The sequence below is a fragment of the Lepidochelys olivacea genome (genome assembly GCF_965140295.1).
Source record: "Lepidochelys olivacea isolate rLepOli2 genome assembly, chromosome: 21".
Taxonomy (NCBI): Eukaryota; Metazoa; Chordata; order Testudines; family Cheloniidae; genus Lepidochelys; species Lepidochelys olivacea.
This window is the reverse complement of record NC_140431.1, coordinates 8,759,090-8,778,963: the sequence shown is the minus strand read 5'-3', so window position 1 is coordinate 8,778,963 and position 19,874 is coordinate 8,759,090. Positions and strand designations below refer to the sequence as shown.

The 19,874-nt window shown below is 42.0% G+C and overlaps 1 protein-coding gene across 2 annotated transcripts in view; it reads right to left on the bottom strand.

Moving 5' to 3' along the window:
- The window catches only part of USP49 (ubiquitin specific peptidase 49), a 61,374-nt gene that overhangs the window by 10,330 nt on the left and 31,170 nt on the right, over positions 1–19,874 (bottom strand). For both annotated transcript variants that reach the window (XM_084610946.1, XM_084610945.1), the window contains exons 3-7: positions 12,817–12,962; positions 10,061–11,471; positions 6,002–6,206; positions 1,749–1,857; positions 208–413 (exon numbers count right to left, since the gene is read on the bottom strand). In XM_084610946.1, coding sequence (XP_084467072.1) covers positions 208–413; positions 1,749–1,857; positions 6,002–6,206; positions 10,061–11,443 — 1,903 coding nt within the window. In that variant the 5' untranslated portion in view covers positions 11,444–11,471; positions 12,817–12,962. The remainder of the gene's footprint in view (positions 1–207; positions 414–1,748; positions 1,858–6,001; positions 6,207–10,060; positions 11,472–12,816; positions 12,963–19,874) is intronic.

Here is a 19,874-nt window from a genome sequence, read left to right as displayed (position 1 = left end):
GGGCTACAAGGAAGGGAAAGGAAAAGCAGTCTTTGGTCCTTATGCAAATACATGCTACTAGCAATACACTCTGGAAATAAAGCTATGGAATGGCAATAAATTTTATTTAAAGCTCTGACTATAAACCTTTAAAATACACTAAGTCTATGGAACAAAATATTAAACAGACTTTTAAAATCTGTTTCCCCAGTAATAAGGCACACGCACCTCCCTCTGTGTTGTAGCAATATGCTGTGTAGTGTCCTGAGCCAAACCCTTTACCATGATGCATCACCACAGCGGAGAGGTCATAGACAAAGGTCTCTGTGTCAAGAGAGGAGAGAGAGTCCCTGCAGCAGTAAGGTTCCATGTTTAATACCTGGTCAAAGAGGACATGGACCCCAATCTTCTCACGGTGATTACGTCCAGACCACCTGCAACACAAATGTATGCAATCAAAATAAACCCCCCCAGACACTCAAGGACTTTACAAAGAAATAAAGTGGTAGGGAGCTGGGGAAAAGTGGGGATGGGACCAGTAACCTGCTCCTACTAAGAGATTTTGAAGAATTCAAAAGGGGAGAGGTAGATGTTAAATATGTTTTTCTTCTTGCTCCCACTCTGAAGTCTATTATAGTTTGTAGACTGGTGTGAAATAATCCCAGGAAATGCTCTAAGTGTAATATAGCCCCATATAAATGTGTTGTCTCGGCACCACTTACGAGATTCAGTTATGGATATAAACTTCCCCAAATACGAAGCATACTCCCCCATAACAAGTACACTAGGGCTGGGTTTATCAGTCAAAAAGACACTTTCCAACCGTAGTTTCAGCATCTGTTATATTATGGAAAAAACAGAACAAAAACATGACCTAGAAGTGGCAAAAGTGGGGGTCAGATAAATTACCAGGGGGAGCAAGTTCCATAGATGAAAACCTACCACCGTGTTTCCAAAATGAGATGCTACTCTCAATAGACTGCAACTTTTCATGATTATCCCCACTTTTACCAGGGCTTAATAGATATTAATGTTGATATTTAAAACGGTCATAATCAGAAACTCCATTGAATGAATAGAGTCAATTTGGAGCTGTTTCAGGCTGCTGCAAACTGAGGCAGGCATTGAATGCACTGCACAAAGGATACATAGTTGTACTATATTAATATTTACACACGTTGACCAGTATTTGTATTTGCAAAAACATTAAGGCTATGTCTATACAACAGAGGTAGGGGTGTGATTCTCCAGCCCGTGTACACACTTTCACACTAGCTCTCATCAGGATAGTCCAAATATAAATAGCAGTTCAGCCACAATAGCATGAGTAGTGGCAATAAAAGCACGGGTGAGCCGAGCCAAGTACATATTTGCCAGTTTCAGGTGGGTTTGTACTTGGCATGGCTCAGTTGTGCCCCCATTACCCATGCCACTGCGGCTGCACTGTTATTTATACTTGTGCTGGCTCAATGAGAGCTACCACAAGCATGTGTACATGAGCAGGGGAATCACCCCCCTAGCTTGAAGCGGAAATGTAGCCTAAGAGCAAGATACCCATTTTAATAAGAACACTACGCTGAGTACACAAGCCACCTGTACTGTGAATTAAACATTTGCTGCGTGTAAGATGTTTTATTTGCTTACACGATGCAGGAAATAAGATAATTTCATAGTGTGTATGAACCACTCATGTCCAAAAAGAAGGTAGCACATCTTTTCCATGCAACTATTTCCCTTGCTAAACACTACCTGTGGCCCGCAAAACTCACCTGAATCGTTTAAGGTGCAGCCGGAGGACCTGAGGTAGTCTGTAGATCATTAACTGCTTTTTAGCTTCACTCAAAACAAGAGGTTTAGGAGAAGACTTCCGTCGTTTGCCTACAAAAAGTTTAAGAAAGGCATAAAACGTAGGTTGAGTTGTAAATTGTCTTCAAAAGAGGAAGCGGCACATGACAAACCCTTCCTTCTTCCTTTTTAGTCAGGTCAGCTCACAGCAAAGACTTACCAGCGAAATACAAAGTGAATAAGGATAGAGGTACACCAGGGGAAGTTTTGCTTACAAACACCTGCATCTGCAACTTCTAAGCAGGAGGATTCCAACCCCATGGATTTGTTGGAATGGTAAACCATGCTGTTTAAAATATTCACAACTTCACATTTTTGTGCTGCTTATAATCTTCATGCCTTCAGTTATCAGTTTCAGGCTGCTTCTGTTAACATTTCACACTGCGATGTACAACAGGGCTGATAAAGAGATGGCTGGGACCACAGAGCATACAGCCAGTTTCAATGTTAAATAATGCTAGGTTGTCCCCAAGTTATTGAAAAAGCATTGTGGATATTTTTTTTTTTTAAATACAGCACCAGAACTGTGTACGGAGCTTTACAGGCAGATAAAAGACAGCGTTCCTGTGCTGAAGAGCTGATAGTCTAAGTTAAGATAGTTTGACAAGAAATTGCAACAAATATTGTGAGGACAAGGGTTACTATGGAAAGATCATGTGGTTACTGTGGGTTAGCAATGTGCGTATCTGGAAGATTTTTCACTTGTGACTGTGAGGGGGAGAGTAAAGTGTATATGGCTAAATGGAAAAGGGGTGTTTTAAGAAGCCACTTGAAAGAGAAGAGGGGGAAGGCCTGGTGACCAGATCAAAGACGCAGTTTCGTGTGTAGGGGTCCACAAGGGAAAGAATGGAGAGAGTGGGAGAATAAAAGCAAAGGGGTAGTAAGGTGTGCGGCTTGGGTGAGCAAATGGAAAACAGAGGCCCTTAAGTTCTCATCTCCACAACCACTCACTGTCAACTTCTATTTGCTATTTTTTAAGTAAAATTTTGATCACTAACAGGAATGTAAAATTAAGAGGTGGCTCCTTACGCTGCCTTGAGCCCAGAGTTTGCAGACATGGATTCTCACTTTGGAGTGTTGTAATCCACGCCATAAAGTACAATCAACAAGAATAAAATAATTTATTCTAATTGGAGTGATTTGTTACAGTGCTGAGTGGAGCTACCACTGCAGAGCACAGATTACAGTACAATGAAGGTGCCATAATCAACACGTTGCCAACAACGAAAGCAATCTGAGAACGAACAGTAAAAGAATCAAAAGGATTCTTAGCCACTATTTACATTCTATCAACTAGCAGATTTGTTATTAAATTAAAAATATAACTGTCCCCATAAACCCTGTAGAAGTAGCTCTCTTTGATGGGAGAGAACAAAATTATAAAAAGCTACATTCTAAAAACGTTCTTTGTACTTCACCTTAAACAGGTTTGAATTAAACTACAATGAAGGGGCAAATCCTGATGATTGCCTCTCCATATTTACTCACATAATTGCGCAGGCAAAACTGTTGCCTTTATTGCATCAGGATTTTGTAAAAGCCAAGTAAGGAATTCAGAATTTGTATCTAAAAAATTAACCAATTTTTATTAACTCTGCTTGTGTTCTACTAATTAATCCTTATAGAAAGCGATGTATCCCACGTTTAACCATAAACAACAAAGAACAAATGTCACGTGTTTCCCAATGGGCTATCATTTTCATGTTTAAGCGAGTTGCTAACAAACTGAGGCGGAGGGAAAGTAGTTTCAAGGCAAAAATAAAATAAAATAAAAAGCCACTCTATTATATATCTAGCAAACACCTCCACCCCCACCCACTGAAAGCAAAGGTTCTGAAATGTGCGCTTCATTTTTTCATAAAGAGAATACAGAGATAACTGCTTCATAACAGACCTTTGCTAACTCAGCCTCCTCTGTAACTCAGCATTCAAACAAGGAAGGAGTATCGCATACAGTCATGTTGGCTAGTTGGCTTTATGCAGCACAGTCTATCTTAAATGTCTGACGCGTGGTTTCTCAAGAGACTGAGGTGAGATATTTTATGTTGCTTTTCAAAAAAAAAAAAAATGTAAAACAGCAAATATTGAAACAATTTTTGATTACCAAGGGCTGGGGGGAGGAAGGAAAGGTGTATTTATTTGTTTGTTTTTGGAAATCACTAGAGCTAAAGCATTGTATGCAACACCCCACACAATCCATTTCTGTCTTCAACATTTTTGTTTTTACCTCCATCCAAAAGGACTGAATATCAGCTTGCAAAATCTGGCACTGTGTTCTACTGACAGACTGATTTGACTCACTTATATTGCATAGATAGAGCAAGTAAATCCTGCACTTCACTATCTTTGGGGGCGGGGGGTGGGGGCGAGGGAGGAGGATGAGATTCATATGAATCAAGTTAGAGATGAGAGCTTTCAACAAGATACCAAGCCTGGTAGGGCAGAAGGGAAGTGTGCCTGCATACGGAAGCAAGTTTACTCCAGGGTAAAGACTATTTTAAAATTTATCGACAAAAGATGGGATAAAAGTGTGTGGGGGGTGTCTTTTTTTCCTAATCGGAACCTGTCAACTTCACCAGGGCACAGAGGACACAGCTTAGAAAAAGGGAAGAAAAAAAAAAATGGACAGGTGACAGCCAGAGCTTCCAATAAGAAATGTACCTGTTAAGTGGATTTCTGCATCTCACTGAACCAATTCGGAACAGATGGGTTGCTCCTTCTCTTTATCACTTCTGACAAGCAGTACCACCAATGATTTTTGGCATCTACTGGTAGGACTGCTGCCTCCCACTAGGACTTGCTTTTTTCAGTTAATGCTTCCTTATCCGATTCAATTATAATCGGCAAACTTTACATCAGCAAACTTTAGGTCTGCACAAACAAGAACTGCAGAATACAAGGCTAAGACACAAGCCAAACTGAACAATACTGATCAGATTTGTGTGAATGATTCACAGCAAATAATTTAGCTGATGAAATTAGTTCCCTCTTTTGCTTATAGACTATCCACAAGCAGATGGCTATTTCCTCAGATTTTATCATCTGAAAGTATTTAATAAATTTGTGATTAAAAATACTGATTGCAAATCACTCCACACAAATGTTTGCTATTTCAGCTGTGCTGATTAGTTGTGACAGGTCAAATAAGTCACTCTGTTTCCTCCCAACTGGATGAACATATGACGACGCCATCATAAATAATCACGTGTCAGAATTTGAAATTCAGTTTTGGTGAATGTGGGTGCCAGTACAACTAAACCACATGATTATTCACAAGCTCAAAATTACTTCGTTCAAAAACGTAAGCAAATGTTCTTGGAAAGTTTTCTGCAGTATTCATCCAGCCCTAATATTAATCCTCAGACCACCACGAAAGCTAACAAGAGATATATTCTAAATGAGAGTAGTGAGATGCACATGTTCACTTAACAGAAAATACACTAATTTGAGAGTCAAATAGCAATTTCAGCTCATTGGTAAAGACACCTACTAGTCACAAAGAAAGGCAGCACCTTTTCTCTGACATGGTGGCCCTTTAGAACTCTTTGCCTGAAAGCTACAGCTGCAGAGACAAAAATGCTCAAGTCTACAGTGCCTGAAGGAGACATGATGCTAAGCCTACACTGCAACTTACCAAGACTACACTAAAACTCACATACTGCAGGACAAACAACAACACACCTGGCCAGGATAGTTTGTTCATTTCTGCCATGACAGGGAAGAAAAGAAGATGATAAACTTCCTTTTGTACCTGCCTCCACAATCTCACCTCTCCCCCCCAAAATTACTGTGACCGATTTAAGTGGGGCAGAGGAAGCAACCAACTAAAGAAAGTCATAGTAGGAGGGAGCAGTTATAGATGGGGTCAAAATATATTCTTAGCAATCTGTGCTGCTGAATGTAAGGAATGATAAAGGGAGCACCTGGTCAGTTCTGAACTGGTACACAGAAGGTGCAGAAGCTATCAACAGGAAGAACCTGCACCAGAACAGAGTAGTGATGAAGGGTGTGGGTATTTTTTTAAAAAATATAACAAACACACCCCTCTCTCACACATGCATCGAGGTACCAATTTTTAGATTTACACACACACACAAAAGTGCACTATGAACATCTCTTACCCGGAACAATGGACAGTGTATCTAAGCTGCAGGTAAAGCATCAGCACTTCACTTACTGTTGCATTGGTCACACGCATATATCCTCCCTTCCAGAGCTTCTGTTTCTGTGAACTTGGCCAACATTTCTGTCAGCATGCACTCTGTCTGGTTAACGGGGACAATCCCTTTCTCAATAGAGTGATAGCGTTCAGGGAATTCCAGGGAAAGATCCCAGAAGGGCTCAATGGTGTTGGATTTGTAGTTGCATGTTATGCAGGTGACCTGGAAAGGAAAGGTTTATACACAAATGATGTTATGTGTACACATACCTACAGTATAGGCATTTATATTCACGTGGGCCAAAGAATTGTTTGGTTATGCCCGTGTGGCAATCCAGTCCAGTGGACAGGAAATTGGGCTGGCAGTCCAGAGAAACGGGTTCTATTCCCAATACTGACCATGACTCATTGTGTGATTTTGGTCAAGTCATTAAACCTCTCTACAGCTCTTTCACAATGTATATGGGGATGATACTTATCTTTGTAGCGTGCTTTGAGATCCTCAGCTGAAAAGTGCTATATAACTGCAAAGTATTATTATACATGTCTCAATAGTTCTGAACTATTTTCTAATACTGTCGCCCCTTTTTGACCCAAGTGGCTAGTCAAAGTTCAGGGCCCTGGAAATGTTCCCATTAGGAGGAGAAATCAGTGGTAGTCAAGTATTTCTTTGATCCGATCTTGTTTATTTACAAGGAACGTACAAAGTTCTGCTTCTCCAAATGCAGAAGGAACCAAAAACAAGACAAGTTTCTTAGGCCTTGTCTACACTGCCACTTTACAGCGCTGCAACCTTCTTGTTCAGGGGTGTGAAAAAAAACATCCCCGAGTGCTGCAAGTTTCCGCACTGTAAAGTGGCAGTGTAGACAGTGCACCAGCACTGGTAGCTACTCCCCTCGTGGAGGTGGGTTTTTTTATAGGCTGGGAAAGCTGGTGCTGTGACTACATGGCAGCGCTTTAATGTTGCTAGCGAAGACATGCCCTTAGCTTACAGCCCCAAACCTCTAGCCAACAGAGCCAAAAGCGCTCTCTCTAGCTTTTCCAGGGTCACACTGGGCTCACCAGCTACCTCTTGGCTTGGCTACACTTGCGAGTTAGAGCGCATTAAAGCAGCCCCGGGCGCCCTACCTCACTACCCGTCCACACTGGCAAGGCACGTAGAGCGCTCTGACTCCATGGCTAGAGCGCTCCTGGTACTCCACCTCAGCGAGATTAACGCTTGTTGCACCTTCGCTGAAACGCCCGGGCATCAGTGTGAATGAAGTGTTGCATTACTGCGCTCTGATCAGCCTCCAGAAACGTCCCATAATCCCCTTAAATCAAGTGGCCACTCTTCTCATTGTTTTGAACTTGCTGTAGGAATGCGGATATGCCCTTTGAAAGCTCCGTTTCTGACAGCCAGCTGCTTACGTGCTCCGAGACAAAGCAACCATTACTGTGGGATGCTGTGTGTGTGTGTGTGTGGTGGGGGGGGAGGTCTGCTGCTCTCTGAACTTACAAGACAGCATGCGGACATGCTCTCAGCCCCCCCCAAAACCCACTCTCTCCCCCACATACACACAACACACTCCCTGTCACACTCCAGTCCACTCCCCCACATTTGAAAAGCATGTTGCAGCCACTTGCATGCTGGGATAGCTACTACAATGCACTGCTCTTTGTGGCTGTTGTAAGAGCTGCTAATGTGGCCACGCCAGTGCACCTGTAGCTGTCAGTGTGGACAGATTGCAGCGCTTTCCCCACTGCGCTCTGCAAAGGCTGGTTTAACTCAAAGCACATCTGCAAGTGTAGCCATGCCCTCTCCCTCTCTCTCTGTTCTTAGTATCTGTGTCTTCTGTTTTCCCTCACACTCACTCATTCTCTCTCTCACTCACACATCCAACCCCTTTACTCCTGGTCACAATACCCAGTGGAACCACCCTCTCCCCCACACCACATGGTGTTAGTTTCTGAGCAGATTCTATTAGGCCTTGTTTTAGGTGTGGCCCCTCAAGTGTTTCTTACAACTATCTTAACGGAAGGGCACAGTCACACATTAATTTAAAGGGGTTTTAACTCAACCCATAATAAGGTTTCACCCAGCTCATAACAATACAAAGAATTCATGTTAACATTTAGGGCCCAATTCTCACCATTTCTTCTCTTTGTTCACTTGTGGATTCAAGAATACCATCTATACTCACTTTCGTTGTTATGGTCAGTTTCAGTTCCTGTTTCATGCACTAGCCCTATGAAATCACTCATGCTCTGCTCTGGTAGTGTGGAGGAGGGAGCTCAAATGCACACTGTTCCTCATGTCCTGCAAAATGGTGCTGACCAATAACAAATTGCAGCAAAGTTAAAACTAAAACTAAGGCAGCAGCAGGCAGGGGCATGCAGAGAGAGAAAGGGGAGGAGAGTATATGCATGCAGGTTTGGTGTTACTCTGGGTTCTACTCAGTTTTCCGAGCTGGAAAATGATCTTTATGAAAAAAAAAAGATTTCTTGACCTTGAGGTATGTTCACTTACTCAAGGGCAAATGTAATTGGTCAGAGGGAGTGATGACTAGCAGTTAAAGCAAGGGACCGAGAGGGAAGACTTCTGCGTTTTATTTTGAGCTCCGTCACTTGCTGTGAGAGACTTTAGGCAAGACGCTGCATGGCTGTGTATCTCAGTTTATCCATCCATAAAGCGTAAAGCCTCAGATGAGGCTTAATGAAAGAATATTTGTAAAGCACCCTGGGGGAACCTTGGATGAAAGATGTGATGTGTAAATGGGAGTTGCATTGTCACATATATATAATAAACTCTTGGCAGGAGAAGCATAACAAATAAAATGGCTCAAAATATATTCCATCACACACATTGCATATAACTCCATAAAGAGTTGTTAATACAGAAGTCTTAAACACTGTGGCTACATCTATGACTCTAGACATGTATTGAACAGTATTAAACAACTAGGATGATGTTTCTGAACACAGAACATTTAGTAAAAAAAAAGGGTATGAAGAGTATGTGCACCATAGACACCTTTCAAAATGAACAGTGATTTTAAATTAACCCTTGCTCACCAGAAAACCCAACGCCCACATCTAAATAGAGGTCTAAAGGGTATATATATTCTTCTTTAATATGCAAATAGTTTCTATTAATGCTAATTCAAGATAACCAGCACTGGGAAAAAAAATGGTAGTAACAATAATAGTGTCATGTGTTCATTTTTATGGCCCAATCCTGCAAAGTGTCTCTTGCAAAAGTGCTAAACACCTTCAGGGCCCTTTGACATCAATGGTAATTGAGGGCTTGCAAAGACACACAGCAGCTCTTATTATCAGACCCTTGGGGAGTAACGTGAGATACTCAAGGGGAAAATACATCCACAAAGGACCAGATATTGAGAGATGCAGAGCACTTGCAACTCTCACAGAAATCAACAAGAGTTATGGGTGCTCAGCACCTCTCAAGATCAGTCTCAAAATGCCTGCAAATATTCATTTTAAAACAAACTTTATTCTTTTTGAGACACTAAGACTGGATTCTCTGGCCCTCTCCCCACAACTCCCCTCCCCCTCTTTTGAGCACAGAAACAAAACAAAAAAGCCAAATTAAGTATAAAGACATTGTGTAAAACAAAAACCAACTTGCACTAGGGCTGAGGCCTTGTCTACCCTGTGTGCATTTGTCATTTTAAAGTGATAAAATATAGCTAAATTCTGATACCTTTAGATGTGGGTTATATGGGGGGAGGGATAGCTCAGTGGTTTGAGCATTGGCCTGCTAAACCCAGGGTTGTGAGTTCAATCCTTGAGGGGGCCATTTGGGATCTGGGGCAAAAATTGGGGATTGGTCCTGCTTTGAGCAGGGGGTTGGACTAGATGACCTCCTGAGGTCTCTTCCAACCCTGATATTCTATGATATGCTGGAAATGCCAACAGATCCCTAACAGCTCTAATACAGTGCTGCAATGAATTCCATCTTCATTAGGGTCACCTACCTAAGCCCTGTTGAATATCCAGTGGTTCCACAGAAAACAGAACCTCTGCTCCCTGGCACTGAAAGCAGCAGCTGGTTTCAGTGATAAGCTATGTGCATACCTGACTGAGCAGCTGCCCGTGAAAAATGGTGTTCACCACCTTCAGGACTTGCTTGGTGAGCTTCCTCTGTGAGAAAGGGATGAGAATCCTGCGCTTCGTTCCTTCTGACTCCAGCTCCTGCTGCACTTTGTCCAACAGCTCACAGAGAAATTCCTGAGCGTCCTGCTGATCATAACCTCGAAATGCTGGAATCAAACTCCACACGGAGTGCAGCATGGCAAATGGAGACACTAATGCCCACTTCCCAGACCACATGACTCTGAAGAGGGTGTGCAGTTCATGACAGAGAGAAATGTGCTTTGAACTCGGTTCCTTGGGCTGTATTAGTTCTAAACTCCTGCTTATTGAGGACCCACCATTTAAGCCAGCTGGCAAGCTTTGCCTGCCATATGACCCCATTTTATCATTCCTCCCCGACTCATTAGCAGCAGATCCATTTGCCAACTTGCCAGACATTCTAGACTTTCCATTCACGGTTTTGGCTAAGAGTTCTTCAGTTTCACAGAGGTCAAGTGTCAAAAAACATTCTCTGAACTTCTGGAGGTGACTAAGCACTTGAAGGATTGAGTTCATGTAGCATGTGTTTCCCAGATTCCTTAAGCCAGTCACACCAGGAGTCATTAGGGGTTTACGCCGGATGGAATAAAACTGTCTGAATCTGCTGCTCTGCACTCGCCTTGAGGTAGGGGAACTTGCTGCCATCTCTCTAAACTTCCTTGGAATCAAATTCTCTCTGTGAACGTGAGACAGAAGTCTCGCACTCTTTCTAGGAGGAGTGTTTGCCAGTTCCTCCAAAAGTCTCCGTTTCATCTCTTGCCGCCTCTGCCTGGCTGCTTCCTTCTTTCTCTCCAGTTCCTCCATTTGTTTCTTTTGTTCTAGTTTTAGCCGGCCTCTAGAACTCTTATCAAACCAGGTCCGCAGTGCTTTTGCTAGCAAAGATTGGCGCCTGTGCCAGAGAGCAGTGAGCATCTGAGGCTGTCCTTGAGGGGTCCTTTGATGGCTATACACCTCCTCCCCCAAAGCCATTGATCGCAATGTCCTCCCACTTCTTGCTGATGGGTCATGCTTCTGACTTCTAATAGCAGAGAGAGAGCTTCTTAACAATTTCAAATCACCCTCAGGATTATCATTCAAGACATAGTCTTCACAAAGGTAACAAAACACATACAGATCGTTAACTTCCATAGCCAAGGGATGCTTGGTCTCTTCAAAGTGTTTACGTGCGTGTTCCTCCAGGTACCTTCCACAGGCCACGTGGGAGCATTTCAGACAAGCCCATACAGACTCCGTGGTGCGGCAGTCTTTGCAGTGCCACTTCTGGGGATTCAGGATAGAATGGTCCTGGGCGAGTCGTAGCCGCCCGACATGTTTGCATCTATCCATGTCTTACAGAAGGCTCCACTGCTGTACCCTTGCAAGACAAAAGGAGAAGGATTTTAGAGCCACAGGACAAATTTAAAGTCATGTCTCTTTTGTAAAGATATATATTAAAAAAAAAAAAAAAGACCTAAAAAGACAGACGTGTCACGTCTTGCCAGCTCCAATTACAGTATTTCCTTTCACAGACTGAAATACCTCTGGTAGCAATTTTTAAAAGCTATTTTTAGTATCAGTGAAAGACACTGGGTTGACAAACTCCAAAGAATGAAGCTGACTATCCACCTACTGCCAACAGCCCAGGTAGTGCCTCTGCAAGCTGACAACACGCCTTAGTGAGCCTGCACTCTTAAGATGGACCATTTTAAGGCCAATAGTGAAGATGTTTTTGTGACAGACATACCTGTCCACTAGGAACTTGATGGAGATTACAAAACTTTTTTTCATAAAAGCCACATAGATGCCAGATAATTGTCATGACCAAACTGGACTATATTTGAAATGAAACCTGAAAGGTAAAGGCGCTATATCACACTATTGGTCTCTTGAAGTCTCTCATTTTCCACCATGTAATATTTTTTTTCTGAGTTGGGCACGGTGCAGGAGCAAGAGTTTCAAATATTTCACTAAAGTTGAATATAAAAATTCAGCCATGACAAAAAAATGAAATGCAACCATCGCATTTATAGGTCTCACGTAGTTTATGCAGTCATATTATGGCAACATGTGTCTGTGATTGTATTTGAGCAGATATGGGTTTGGTTTTTGGCTCTTTCGCTGAATTCTCCTCAGCAAACCTTTAATTTAAAGGAAGACTTGCAAGCAATATGAGTCACAGACTCACCCTACAAAAACCATTGGATAAATCTTCAGCTGGTGCAACTGTCATAGCAGTATTGACTTCAATGGGGCTACAACAATTTACATCAGCTAAAGATTTGCCTCTATACTTCTAAACTAAGGCCAATATATTTGTTTTTAAAAAGTTGTTTGCATATTACAGCCTTGCACAGAAACTGCAGGTAGAAAATACATTCCAGGATTTTTCACTTGTGCATTCTGACATAATGCACAATTGAGTATGTCTGCACACAAAAGAAAAGACAACCAAGTTACTCTATTTTTAAATAAAGTACAAAGCAGGGATACTGGAATACTAAAGAACCACACGCTTCCAGTTGTGTCTTCTACATCCATATGTTTTATAAATGATTCAGTTATGTTCTACAAATAACATAACGACAGAGAGTTCTTCATGCTAGTAAAATGGTTTCTTTTATATAATCCAGTCAGTGATCGGACACAAATGGAGAAAAATTGGGATGAAGACGTGTCAGACAGATACATACATACATACAAACAAACAATTCACTACTCACTGTGTCATCTTTAAACATTCTTTTTTTCGCAACTCAATGACCAGAGCCTGGAACATCCCCATTTCAGCCAATAGGAGACTTGGCAGTTCTTCAGGAATTTAATTACTACTTAGGTCTTCATCACAAAGCAGCACAGCTTCAAAGCCCTAGAAAGAGAATATTCCTGTGATACATGTAAACAAACTAAAAACAACATAGTAGGGCTGCTTTAGAACATGATTAATCCCCTTAATGGGAAGAGCTACCGCAGAGAATGTATTCATAACAAGGAACAGAATTAGCTGGAAGTCATGACATTAATGCATCTAATAACCCAAATACTCGATTGTGACAAAATGTCAAATGGAAAAGGGTACTCCAGAATTTCATTTTTCTGATCATCAATAAATCTGCTGATCACACACATAGCCTCTTCTTCAAAAGTTTTTCATAGTGGATAACCTACCATACGGCATAGTAAAATCTCAACAGGAAAACTAAGCAAACTTATACACCTCTTGTGACCACTTTAATTTTGGCTATGCAGCAGGAAAAACTCTCTGTTTCCTATATGTTTTTCACAATAAAAATGTATAAATGGAGAGTTGTCAAATGTAGATGATATTAAAATAAAACAAGCGTAATGGGAAAAAGAGGGGGGGTGCGGGAGATTGTGAAATGCATTCTATCCATAATGGAGGAGGAAAGATTAAGACAGAAAGAGGGTTGTTATTTATTGTAATAATGAAGAAAAGTCGATCTCACCTCAGACACACATTGTGTGATCACAGTACCTCAATACAACACAAAGTAATAATATCCAGCGAGACTAGCAATATACACAACATGGTTACAGACCATTCAAAACACAGTTACAGAACTGGCATGCAGAAAGCCTTATTTCAAAATTCGGAATGCTATTTTATGGGGAATACAGTTGAAATGCAACTAAGGAAATAGCATACTTTCCAGGACATTTAAGATGAGCACTGTAACAACCAACTACAAATAGTATGCAGACTGCACATTTGACAACTCCATGAAAATACGCCTTAGAGTCTCTTAAATTTATTATGCAAGTTTAAATTAAACTTTACTATTAGCACCACCATATTAAGGATGGAAGATTTCAGAGGAAGTTAAACCTTTTCCACTCCATCTTTTGTTCTCCTCTATTTGAAAACAGCAATACAAGTGGCATCTTTAGAATTTGTATGTCTCTGCAACAGAGATACTTAAACATCAGAGTAACTTTTTTTGTTCACTGGCTGTTTAAAACAGCTCTGGATTTAACTGTGCCTTTTACTTGGGCTTCGCTAGTTCATTCCCACATGCCAAATAACTGGTAAGGCACTTTCAGAAATAAAATGAAAAACAAAGAATGGGAATGGTCTATTTATAAATAAGTTCAAACTGTTCCCCACCACTACCACCACCACCACTTATTTCTCTTTCTGTCTGTCTTTCCTTCCTTCTGTTCCCTCTCAAATCTTGTCTGAAAATTGTGGAATAATCCGGTCTAGTCTTGGTGAGACTAAGTGGCATTGATTCCAGCTCGAAAGAAAGTAGACACTATGGTAACATTGACAACCTTCATTTACATAAAAGAATACTAATTATGTTGCATCATCAACATCTGCAATTCTGCTCACTGCCATATGCGACAGTGTTGGGAATTTAACCCTTAAGCCTCACAAAGGTGCCCAGAACTGCTCCTTACTACCAAAATAAATTTGTTTCAAACAGTGTCTAGAATTTCTTATTATAAACAGCAGTGAAGTGCTTCCTTCACTGGTTTCAAAAAGACAGTATTCTTAAAAGGCTTAAAAATTACCCCAATTTTCCAAGAAACCAAGAAATCCCAGTAGATGGTTGGTTTTAAACAAAAACAAAACAAAACAAAAAATGTAGCCACGAATAAGATACAGCATCATACTATAGTGTTTAACAATAAAAACATGCTGTCCATGTTTGCATTACAAGGCCTTTGACAGATTTCAGAGTAGCAGCAGTGTTAGTCTGTATCCGCAAAAAGAAAAGGAGGACTTGTGGCACCTTAGAGACTAACAAATTTATTTGAGCATAAGCTTTCGTGAGCTTCATCAGATGCATTTGACAGTTTCTTTTATTTTTACTGTGTGGACTAGTAAGATTTCCTGCTATTAAAATAATTTTATTCTTTTAAAATCGTGGTCACTTAGCAAAATAGGCATTTGGAGAGCTAGATGCAGTTATTCATGGCACACAGATATTCTCAACTTTGCATGTAATATTACAACCTCCTTTCTCCTTATATAGCACATTTTCTTGCGAGTGCAGGCCCAGGAGCATATACCAATTATATGTAACTGCTCTGGAAGTGACAACAAAGGAACAGTTTTTATTTACTCAAAACTACATCATCTTTCAGGTTTACTCCTCCTTCAGCGTCTGTTACCAAATGAAATCTTTCCCTCTTCCACCACATTGGTTTTCATGTCAAAACTAAAAAGCAGTCTGCATAGCCAGCTGGGGTGTCTGAAAAGTCTGCATTGCTCACTAAACATGCCCTCCCCATCTCCAAAAGCAATTTAGACTTGCCAGATACTATAATCTGAGCTTCAACTGCTTCCTAGAAGCAGTCGAATCCCTTCTTCAGAGCAGATCATGAATTATTGACTCATGTTAGCCATGCTCCTCCTGAGGTCTGAGTTCTCAAAGTATGAGTTTCTCAGCAACAAGTGTAATGAAGGGACCCACCAATGTCTGGGGCTCCTGTTCTCGCCCACAGACACATGCAGGTAACTCTCATTAATGAAGTTAGCAAGAGCTGTATGCACCCAATTGAAGACAGAGGTCAGCCCGTCTCTGTTTTTATGCAACTATTACAAACAACTGCCAGCTACTTCCTACTTCAGAGGAGAGGATGAAGTCAACATGGACCAAAGTAATGGGGAAAAATAAAGAGCAGAGCTAAAGGAACACAAAAAAGAGAAGAAAACTGGAAGATGCAAACAGTTCCAGGGAAAAATAATTAATCTTATTGCAAAGCCTGTAGAGAGCTGAAGTAATTTAAAATGTCACAACTCTCAAACATTAAGTCATATGGTTGAATAAGTAGGCCTAGTATAAACTGAATAACGACTGTTTTAATACCAGAAAGTTAACATCCTAGCATGTTTTCTTAACCACTTAGAACAAAAAGCGAGTTAGCTCTTTTTTGTTAAGATTACAGTAACTTAGTTTTATGGGCACCTTTTATCTAGCATGGGACATCTCAAACTTTTCCATGCTGTGGATCTCATTTTAACAAACACTATCTCAGAGAGACACCTCCTCTGCCAGTTGCTGACTGCTTGGGCTATTTTCCTGCCTCATGAATAGCTGAAAAGCAGTGATTGCTCTGGATGGAGATATGATACTAGGGGAAGTGCTAAACTTCATTAAAATACAGCTAAAAAATACATTAAAAGATGGAAATAAAGAAAAAGCCAGCACCACTCAACTAGCCAGCTCTCTGGTGGACCACCAGCAAGGGTTCCATGAACTGTTGTTTGAGCAACTATAATCTACAAGGATCCCATAGTGCTTAAAACTGGTGCCAAATCCCACTTTCCTTACTTACATGGGTCCTCCTAACCCCGTAATTTACCTGGAGTGAAATTCTCTGCTGCATCTCTAAGAAGCATAGCATAAAACCCACAGTCCCAGGGAAAAAGGGGCTAAGGTGGCTTTAAGCCACTTTTTCAGTCGCTCTATACCAGGGGTGGGCAAACTTTTTAGCCCAAGGGCCACATATGGGTATGGAAATTGTATGATGGGCCATGTATGCTCACGAAATTGGGGTTGGGGTGCGGGAGGGGTTGAGGGCTCTGGCTGGGGGCGTGGGCTCTGTGGCAGGGCCAGAAATGAGGAGTTCAGTGTGTGGAAGTGGGCTCTGGGCTAGGGCAGGGGTGCGGGAGAGGGGGGAGTGAGGGCTCCGGCTGGGGGTGCGAACTCGGGGGTGGGGCTGGGGATGAGGGTTTGGGATGAAGGAGGGTGCACCGGGCTGGGACCAACGGGTTTGGAGGGCAGGAGGGGGATCAGGGCTGAGGGTGAGGGTGTGGGCATGGGAGGAGGTCAGGGGTGCAGTCTCCGTGCGGCGCTTACCTCATGCAGCTCCCAGAAGCAGCGGCATGTCCCCCCTCAGGCTCCTATGTGGAGGCATGGCCAGGCGGCTTTGCATGCTGCCCTGTCACAGGTGCCACCCCTGCACCAATGGGAGTTGAGGGGGTGGTGCTTAGGGTGGGGACAGCATGCGGAGCCCCTTGGCTGCCCTTACGCATAGGAGCCGGAGGAGGGGGGGGGGAACATGCTGCTGCTTCTGGGAGCCACGCGGAGCCATGGTACGCACTGAGTGGGGCAAGCCCCCGACCCTGCTCCCCAGTTGGAGAGCTGGGGCGGGGCAAGCCCTAGACCCTGCTCCTCGGCAGGAGCTCAAGGGCCTGATTAAAATGTCTGAAGGGCCGGATGCAGCCCCCAGGCTGTAGTCTGCTCACCCCTGCTCTATACTAACCCTGAGCTGTCCCAGGGCTTGGAGAGCACACACCCTAAGCTTGTGGCCCATCTAAGTTACAGAAGCCTTCCTGGGCTTCCCTACCTCCCCAGTGCTGTAGCACTGAGTGTTGTGTCTCACCCCCAACAATCCACCCTCCAGGCTGGGGCTTGTGAGAAGTTCTGTGTGAGGCTGCCTTATAGCTGTCTTCCACAGTGCCTGCACCAAGGGACTCCTACCACACTACTCCACTGTAAAGGGCGAGAGCAGGGGGAAGGATCTCACCTTTATTGTCCAGTCCATAATGCTTACTAGCATGGACAGTTAATGTAGAGTGAGCAGGATATTGCTCATGCATTTTTAAAAGGACAAAACAAACTTCACCCACCACTGAAATACACCAACCTCTGGGTAGAACATGACAGCAATGTTTTGTGGTCATTTAGGGCAGGAAATGAACAAAGTTTCTTTAACTCGTAACACTAAAGCATACAAAAACATGAAGCCATTTAGCCATGTTTTGCTCTAACAGTATTTACTGACTATCTGAGAAGTATTTTTCAGCGACTAGATGTAAGACGTGTTTATAAATGAACATGTGGATATATTATTATCCTTTGTATTGTACCTTTCCTGTTTGTGTCACATATTTGGAAACAGATTGAAGAAATCTATACAGATTTGGCAATGGCCACAGTTTTGTTTTTAACTTATGTGTGTGAGAGAAACATTCAGCAATGATGAGGAGTGTTGGACTGACAGCCCTGGAAACTGAAAGTTCTCCATTTATTCATGGGAAAGGTACTGAGCAGGGAGCAGCAAGGTTCCTCTACACCAACCTACCAAAGTCCCTCATCCACAACCTGGAGACCACCTTTAATGGTGGGAGGAAAGTTCACCCTCAATGGCCCTTTCATTGATTTAGTCCACCTACTGAAACTGGCAAGAAGAAAAAAGAGCAGTGGCAGCTTTGCTGTTGTAGACACCTGTCTACTGTGAGCTGGAGTTACATTAATACTAACTTAAGGTTTTTTTTTTTGTTTTTGTTTTAAATAAATGCGGGGAGGGGATACATGTTTGAATCCTACCAACAACAGAAAAACAAGGCTCAATTTGAGTCTAATTAGGCCAGCTAATTTTAAAATTCTGATGGAAATTTTTTTAATTTGTCCCTTTACTTTGATACTGGAGCCTACTTTTCAAACATGCAGTCTTAGTCTTATACGGCAGAATTTTCCCTCTGCTGCGTACGTTCAGAAGTTCTCAAACTGGAGCTGACAATAGGGAGAAAAGAGAGAAACGTGTCTAAAATTGTGTGCCGATTGTTTAACCAATCCTTTTGCAAGGATCACATACAATGGCCGAGCGTCTATGACTGTACATGGATACTGAACGTCTGAATCTATCATTCTGTCAAAACTGGGCATGTAGCTATCAAACGTCTCACAGTTAAAATGGTAATTGGCAAACTGAGAAGCATACCCATTCTGTTTGTTCGCTGCTGCAAAGGAAATGAAACAGAGCAGGAAGGATGAGTTTTGTGATAGCCTCCTGTAAAATGCAATAGAGTAACATGTTTCTTTTCTTGAAGGAAAGTGAGCCAATATATTCTTATTGTTTTAGCTCTGCTGACCGGACTGCTTGGTTTTATTTCATTATTCATAGGAAAATACTGCAGGAGGGTGTTTCCTAAAAGCACCAGGCTCTCTGAGATGGTGTTTCTGTTAGTCATTTTACAAGTGAAATTGATCTAGACTGTTTTCTTTAGTGAATTATTGCGCTTAAGGCATTTGCGTGTGTTCATGCGTGCAGTTCACTTGTTGGTATTTATAGCAAATTAGACTTTTCTATTGCACTAATTTATATTTATTTTTAGTACTATACTTTGGGCAATACAATTCTGCTTCATTTGTTTCTCCTCCAGCCTTAAACTTACTTGCACCCCCTAATGTCCAAGTGTAACTTAACTGCATGAACAAGAATACACCACGGGATTACTGTTAGGTGTGTTCTCATTTCTGCAATCCTCATTACTCTGACATTGGTCTGACCTGTTCTTCTGGACAAGTAGGGATGGACATGAGCTTAAAAAAAAAAAAAAGCCATCTACCTGGTTCATAGTCAGTCAGGTACAGGGGTTTGGGGGACAGAAATGAGATGTATGATTGGTTAATTTAGACAAAGTAAGGAGCAACACACTCCCTTCCTCTGTAACAATCTGTGGCCACAGGAATAGAGACAGGGTCATCAGCTAGCTGCATACATGGAGGAAGGGGAAAGAACTAGTAACCTGCTCCAAAAAGTCACAAACCTCTAAAGGAAAGTTCCTCACAGCAGTCAGCCACAGGAGAATTTATAGCCTCTATTTTGTTCTCAAGCCATTAGAGGAGTGAGACTATTACAAACTAATAAACAGTTAAGTAAATCTAACATTCCATTCAGTAGAAGGGAGTGCTATCCATACCAGACAAACTAGTGCTAGTATCACCTACTCTCTGTTCAGACACTATGATCCATCTTGCTGAAATTACTGGTGTACTGGCCACCAGAATCATCTGCTGACTCA